This window comes from Siphateles boraxobius, unplaced genomic scaffold (genome assembly GCF_051911475.1).
Source record: "Siphateles boraxobius isolate OS27281-9 unplaced genomic scaffold, OSU_SipBor_1 6, whole genome shotgun sequence".
Taxonomy (NCBI): Eukaryota; Metazoa; Chordata; class Actinopteri; order Cypriniformes; family Leuciscidae; genus Siphateles; species Siphateles boraxobius.
The window spans coordinates 30792900-30800738 of NW_027509186.1; the positions used below are offsets into that span (position 1 = coordinate 30792900).

Below are 7839 nucleotides of genomic sequence, written 5' to 3' on the forward strand. Positions count from 1 at the left end.
AATCCCTAAGGTTCTCACTTCATTCTCTCCCTCTCATCTCTTTTATTGGTTGCCAGATATATTCAATACCAAAATCAAATCCCTCAATTTGGCCTGTCAATGAATAATCTGTCTCCAGAGAATCTGGCCAATGAAAACTCACTTCCCTTTTATCCCATACAACTAAACAGGTGCAGTAAAGTCTAGGTAGACAGGGTTCAGGCTGTAAAATCTTCACAGGGTTAGTTATTCATTATTGAAATAAACAATTACCAATGAGTAAGATAATTTATTTGTTTGTCTATGTTTTTTTGGGTTTCTTATTCATTTAGTTTTTTAATCGTTTTACAATTAGGACTACCAATACAGAAAAACAAGAATACAGTATTTAAAATCATAAAAATCCCCCAAAACACTTTGTATACACAAAAGTATTGTCTCATGTGAACTTTGTTTCTCTATGTCCGTATACTTAATGGGCTGTGTCCTTTTGCACATACATTCCACAAATATGATTCAAAATAAGATAATATATATTTCACATTCTTATAACAGACACAGCTAAATATTGTTTTATACAACAGTTTTTTTCAACAATATCAGTTCAATTATGACTTTTGTATAAATAATTTTCATACATTCGAGAAGGCCTGATGTGGGATATGCTTTAGGGTCATTTTATGTTAAATAATAGTAGCCGAACATGGCTGGACAACAATAAAGTTTGATTTGTCTTGAATTAATAAGAAATTATTTTAAAAAAAAACATTGCCATAAATCAGACAGTGAGAACATAGAGTGATGTGAAAACAGAGCTGATCAATAAGGCAGTGCTAACACAAAAAACAAAACTCCTAGAATAAGACACCTCACGGTCATTCCGCAGCTGAACGGGCCGGTATGTGTTTACCATGGCAGTCCCATCAGAAAACATCAAGTTTGAAAACACAGAAAGCTGCAAGAAAAAGATATGGGTTATATTGTATTTATGGTATGGTACGGCTATATGGTATCCTTTCATTCTGTGTTAAAATTTCACTTGTTTATCCCCCTTATTTTTACATTTGTAAATTGAATTTGTCTTGCGTCCAGTATCATCCGCTTATTGTTATTTCTAGCTGTACGAAACGGCTCGGTATGCTGCCTGATATTGCCAACTGACTGTTAATGGCACTACGTTATTCTTCTAGTTATAAGAAGATAACTTTTATCTTGTTTTCAGGCGAATAAATTGGAAGTCTCGAATATTCACAGAGCTTAATTTTGCGTCGCAAAATAAGGTGGATACATATAATAAACTACCTGTTCTTTGCTGAGTGGTATGGTTTTCTCAAATATTGTCCAGACCACAGCTTCAGAGCAGGCTGGTGTGGTGAGAGACCCCTGGTAGCGATAGTACTTCTCCAAGTCATCATGGGGTAGAATAAGCATGTCCAATGATACATCTCCAAGTGTTACATTGGTGCCTAAAAAAGATGTGGTCACACAGGGTCCAATTCTCACTATTAACTATAACTATTAGTTGCCGCCTGTTCTATCAAAACATTACACGCAGAAGACAATATTCCTCCGCCCAGGCGAGCAACCACCAAGAAAAGGTGCTAACACCAATTCTCGCCCAGGACAACTGGAAGCTGCTAGGGACTGGAAGATGCTGGCTGATCTTGATCAATGGCTTATTTTTCCAGCTGAGATTGCCACCACTAACCTACGACCAGATATTGTTTTGTGGTCTGGATCAGCACGCATTGTTCAACTGATAGAGTTAACAGTGCCATGGGAGGATGCGGTAGATGAGGCATATGAGAGGAAGAAACTGTGGTATGCTCATCTGGCCACTGAAGCAGAACAGCGAGGATGGATAGTCCAGGTTTATCCAGTGGAAGTGGGTTGTCGAGGTTTTGTGGCACACTCTACAACCCGGTTCCTCAGAGACGTCGGATTCAGTGGCCAAGAGTTGCGTTCCACAGTAAAGAACTTATCTGAAGCAGCAGAAAGGAGCAGCAACTGGCTTTGGTTGAGAAGGAAAGATTCTAGCTGGCTGTGTACAGGCCGCCATGCTACGGTTTCGTAGAATTCTTGAAAACTTGAAGAGTCTGTTGGTTTATTTGTATAGGTTGTATAGTATTTACAGTCATTACGTTCCTGTGTATATTGCGTGAATGACGGGTGGTTGGGCAGATATTGTGTTTTGCGGTAGGTGGTATGCCATACGGAACCGTTGCCACTGAAACCTCATATTAACGCACCAGTGGGGCTCGACAGCCTTAGTCAAACGGGTTGGCGCGTATGGTTGGGTTGCGGAGAGATTGTGAGATTGTGGTTAGGTCTCAGCAGCAGGAGGGATGTAGAGGTCAGTAAGCTGGTCTGAGTTTAGTGGGGGGCGGAGGGGGGGGGGGGGACTCTGGGACGCTAGAGTCACTGTCGAGCCCTCTTGAGGTGTCGTGGGCTAGTCGACGAAACACTGAGGACGGAAGGTGCCCACTTGAAGACCCTAGAGATGTTCCCTACTCCGCTCAATCCAGACGGTTGTCATGGGGGGACCGCACTGTGGTTGCAGCCGTTGTGTGTGCTGACGCGTGTTAACACTAGACAGAAGGAGATTTACATCACCATATGGAAAGAAGCGTAAATGGATGGAGAAGCATAGGTTACTGTAAAGCTATGTCTTAGTTGGTCCTTATCTTGGCGAAAGCAGAGTACAAATCAGCATGAAGTTTTAACATCGACTCTCGTGTAATGGAAATCATTAAAAACAACTTTTGCCTCAATAAATTCCTAATTACTGCTTATCAATAGTTAGTGAGGTAGTTGTTAAGTTTAGGTGTTGGGTAGGATAAAGGAATGTAAAATATGGTCATGCAGAATAAGGCATTAATATGTGCTTTATCTGTACTAATAAACAGCCAATATTCTAATATGCATGCAATAAGCAACTAGATAATAGCGAGAATTGGACCCTAAACTAAAGTGTTACCAAAGATAAATATTTATAAACTGTCATATAGTTCCTCTTCTTCTCTCTAAATATAGCGGGTTGTTGAACAATAATACATTATACAGGTCTCCCATATTAGAGAATAGATAGCCTGTGCCCTTGAGTGACATATCATAGGACCTCATCAAAAAGCGATAAACAACATATGTATTAAAATTCAAAGGTAGATAAAAAATCTTACCAGGGTGTGTAATATTTTTCAGAGAATTTATGATGGCTTCATATTTTTTATTGGCATTTTCTGATTCCTGGGAGATAAGAGACACAGTAAAATACTTTTATTGGCTGTAAATAACAAACATTGCTAAACATGCTACTATGCACATACAGTACATAAACAAAATATTAAGTACAAGGTACTTATTCTGTTCGTGTTGTATTGCAGAACACTTTTGTTGCTATCGAGATATGGATAAGGTTAGGGACAGGTTTAAGTGTGAGTTAAGAGTCAGGAAAGGGTCAACAGTGTAATTTTAGATGTAATTGCAGAAGTTAATAACAGCTAAAAAAAAAAAAGTCCAATGTAAAAACATGTATGTACACAATAAGTGCATTGTATCAATGCTTAATTTTAATGTCGGTACACACTTCATTTAAATCTGTGGTTTTACCTCATAAAAAAATCCAAGAACAGCCACTCCAGAAGGGTCGTCAATGGCTTGTTCCACAGAGGTGTAATTTTCTCTTATATGTACAATGTGCAGCTGTTAAAAATACATAATGCATGATTACAGTTCCTTGTTGATTTACAAATAGGTGTAGGAATAAAACCTGTCTCAAAAGCGTAATACCTCCATAGGGTATTTCTCTCCATCTATAGTATGTTCTGATCCAGGTCCACCGTTCTTGCCCCAGTGCAGGTGAAGCTGCTGAGCTTTGTAAGTGAATCCTAAACTGGCCCCATTAATTGTTGCTCTATTTGGCAGGTTCACTTGCACTAAAGATGGAAAAATATGAAAAAAGGTGTTTATAAAGTGAAATAATGTGTGTTAAGGCTATTCACTATAAAAATAATAAGTTCACCCACAAATGAAAATTCTGTCATCATTTACTCACCCTCAAGTTGTTCCAAACCTGTATGAGTTTCTTTCTTCTGTTGAACACCAAATATATTTTAAAGAATGTCGGTAACCAATCAGTTGACGGAAGCCATTGACTGCCATAGTATGAAAAAAACATATGGAAGTAAATGGGGTACATCAACTGTTTGGTTACAGACTGTCTTCAAAATATCTTCTTCTGTGTTCAGCAGAACAAAGAAACTCATTCAGGTTTGCAACAAGGGCGAGTAAATTATGACAGAATTGTCATTTTTGGGTAAACTATCCCTTTAAGTGAAACTTACCTGTGTGTCCATTGTTTATAATGACACCACTGATAATCTCTTGATAGCCTGTAAACTGCACTGGGGTCAGATGACTGTCTGTAGAAGTATTCTTTGTTACAATGTTAATGGGTGACTGTTTTCTATTTCCACAATTTGCAGCAACGGTTGCCCATTCATCCGGTCCTATAAAAAAAAAAAAGGATCATACTATGTTAGTATGAATCATAATTACCATTCAAAAGTTTGGATTTCTTAAAAATGTTTTTGAAAGAAGTCTCTTATGTTCACCAATGCTGCACTTATTTGATCAAAGATACAGTAAAAAAAACCCCACTGATTCTGATTTGTATGATAGTGTATTTTTTCTTTAAAATTTAATAAATGACATTGAACTAGGCTCAGTTCTCACCTACACACGTGTTGTTGCACGTTACTTGGTACTGATAACACCATTCTGAAAGAAAATAAAGTTCAGTCATTCTAAACGAATTTATTTTGTAATGTTTTAATAATGGAATAAAATCACGTGTAATAGGTTATGCACATATGAATACGATCAACAATCAACAACTCTTGTTGCCAGAAATCTTGATACACTATACTTCCGTTATATAATATTGGTACATAATTCTTTAACTCAGACAAAGTTAATTTTACCTGCTGTAAAGTCAGGCCTTCCAACACACACAGTACAAATGTTTACTAAAAGTCAATAAAACTAAAATCCAAAATGATGGATTGATGAACTCAAAGCTCCCTAAATTCAGCAGTAGCTAAATCTGTATAAATTATATGACATATACTAAAATCATTTAACCCACCTGCACTTGAAGCAAACCTGCATAAAATAGCAAGAATGGAATGATAGAGCACATTCATCCTTAATATTTAAATTGGAAAAAAATCTCCCTGAAAGATCAATCCAGCTAAAGAGCAGAGAATGTATTTTATGATGGGATTCATCAGTGGTACATTTTATAACATCGCTATCTCAGTGTCCCCTCCTTTTACGTTTTACAGCACCCATGGTGACCAAAAAACACATTTGTATTAAAATGTATCATAAAGTTTCCTGTTAATAATGAGTTATATGCTCCATCCATAACAAACCTTCACTTGTTTTCAACTACTAGGCCTACATAAAAAAACATTTATTGTCAGTTATTATCATTTATCACTCTTGGAGCAGTAAGTAAACATGACAACAGTAAAATGAAATAAATGAAAACATAAGAAGAATGTAATAACTGTTGTAAGTATACTCTAAAAAAAAGGTACAAAAGCTGTCATTGGTGCAGCTTTCAAAAGTCCATATTATACCTCAAAGTTACATATTTGAACCTTTTTACAGAGTGACCAGTTTTTTCTGAGAGTGTATTAATGAGAGTTTTGTCGCATGGACATATAGCATAATGTGACGGGAGGTTGTTTTGAATAGAGCATAACCCATATTGGCAGTTACAGTCTCTGATATTTACATAGTTACGCCATCTAGTGGTGATTATAAAATATACAATCTGCGGTCATTATACTTTTTTCCGGACTCGCAACTCTAAGACAGTATTCGTGATGTAAAAGTTGGTAAGACTTTATTTTACAGTGTCCTTGTTACACATGTAGTTACATGTAGTTACTGTAGTAATAACTGTAATTATGCATATAATTACAGGCAACTAACCCTAAACCGGCCCATATTCCTAACTCTAACCCTATATTAAGATGTATTATTATGACTTACTTACATGTATAATTACACTGTAACAAAGACACCTTAAAATAAAGTGTAACCTAAAAGTTTTCTGTTCAAATGTTTAATGAACTTTTAATGACAATTTATTGATTAATACGTTGATTGTGTTTGAAATATCTGAAGTGCACATTAAAAAAGGGGGAAATCTTTAATGTAACTTTTATGTCTCTAAAATGTAATGAAGCCATGCACAATAAAGACATATAGCTTGTCTTACATATTAAGCCAAAGAAGATAATTGAATTAACCCTAATCTACCTGTCTGGATAATACCCATCTTTTCACGCAGTTAGTTTAAAGACGCTATCTACACCGTAGTGTTTATTTCAGGAGTTAACCCAGTATTGTACAGAAATAGATGTATAATCTCAAGTTCAACGCCTCCTGCTTGACCAGTGAGAATACATTTTACAGGACATTGAAACAGCTGTAAAACACTATAAAGTTCATGGTGGAGTTGATAATGGATCCAATCATGATTTGTGTGTCTGATAAAAGAGAGGCAAACAACGTCCTCTAGGTTTGACCTTTAGTTTCAACCTTCAGGTTTCATAAGCTCTGATGCTAGTGTATCTCACACACACACACACACAAAAAGGCTGTCTTTTTAGCTTTGGGCAATTTCATGTCTCAGGTATTGCTTTTTATTACTAACATATCTTCATATTACATCTCTTTTCCTTTTATTATATGGAGGTCACACATAACAAATTAACTTTCTTAGAAACTTTGAATCACGCCTCCATCATTTATTTTTACGACGTTTGAGTCGGTTTTATGTGTACATTTTATTGTTTTACCCTTGTCCCAGACACAGATGTAAAATCATAAAATATAATAAAATTTCATTGTAAAAAGATGAAATATTATATGTTTAAAAGAAACAAAAAATGAAATAATGATAAAAAATGTATTTATAAATGTTCTATTTTATATTTAGATTTAATTTGTACATATATTTATATACTACTATACTTTAGAGCGTGACTAAAGTATAGCAGTATATTTGTTGTCCAAGGCGACAAACATGTCAGTGAAGATTTTATCTGAAGAGCTTGAGATAAAATATGGGAATAAGTGAGGAAACCGAAAAAAAATATGGTACTTGGGTACTTGTGAAAATAATATTTTTCTTATGCATAATTTCCAATCAAGCTGTAATATTTTCCAATTTTATGCAAATACTGTGAATATGTTTTTTTAATTGTGCGTATTTTGGATGAATAACTGCTAGCCATGAAATTAACGGAGGTAATCCCAAAAATGTTCACAAATGTTTCTCTGAAACTATGAATCTGAGAGATTTCTGTCCTTCCATTGACAGCTACAACTACTTTGATGCTTCAAAAATTTCATAAAGAGATTGTAAAACGAATCCATGTGAATTGATCAGTTTAGTACTAATTTTCTGAAGAGACTTGATAGGTTTATGATGAACACATTTAATTTAGGATTTTATTCACATATAATATTGATCAGCGAAACAGAAGCTCAACCGAACTTGCTTGAAGCGCGAGAAAAAAAATTATTGTTTCTTGCTGAAGCTCAAACGTTCTGCGTAACACAAGAATGAACCTAATTGGTTCTTGCTGAAGCTTAAACGTTCTGCGTAACACAAGAATGAACCTCATTGGTTCTTGCTGAAGCTTAAACGTTCTGCGTAACACAAGAATGAACCTCATTGGTTCTTGCTGAAGCTTAAACGTTCTGCGTAACACAATAATGAACCTCATTGGTTCTTGCTGAAGCTTAAACGTTTACCGTAACACAAGAATGAACCTCATT

General features: G+C 35.7%; 1 protein-coding gene across 1 annotated transcript; it reads right to left on the minus strand.

Moving 5' to 3' along the window:
• Positions 1 to 757: 757 nt before the first annotated feature.
• On the minus strand, positions 758 to 5186 carry ca4b (carbonic anhydrase IV b). The gene is made up of 8 exons (XM_077207439.1): positions 5126 to 5186; positions 4714 to 4758; positions 4323 to 4487; positions 3769 to 3914; positions 3589 to 3681; positions 3159 to 3225; positions 1282 to 1445; positions 758 to 934 (listed from the first exon to the last, which is right to left on the minus strand). The coding sequence occupies exons 1-8, from the start codon at positions 5181 to 5183 to the stop codon at positions 758 to 760; spliced, it is 915 nt and encodes a 304-aa protein (XP_077063554.1). The 5' UTR covers positions 5184 to 5186.
• Between the last annotated feature and the right edge of the window lie 2653 nt (positions 5187 to 7839).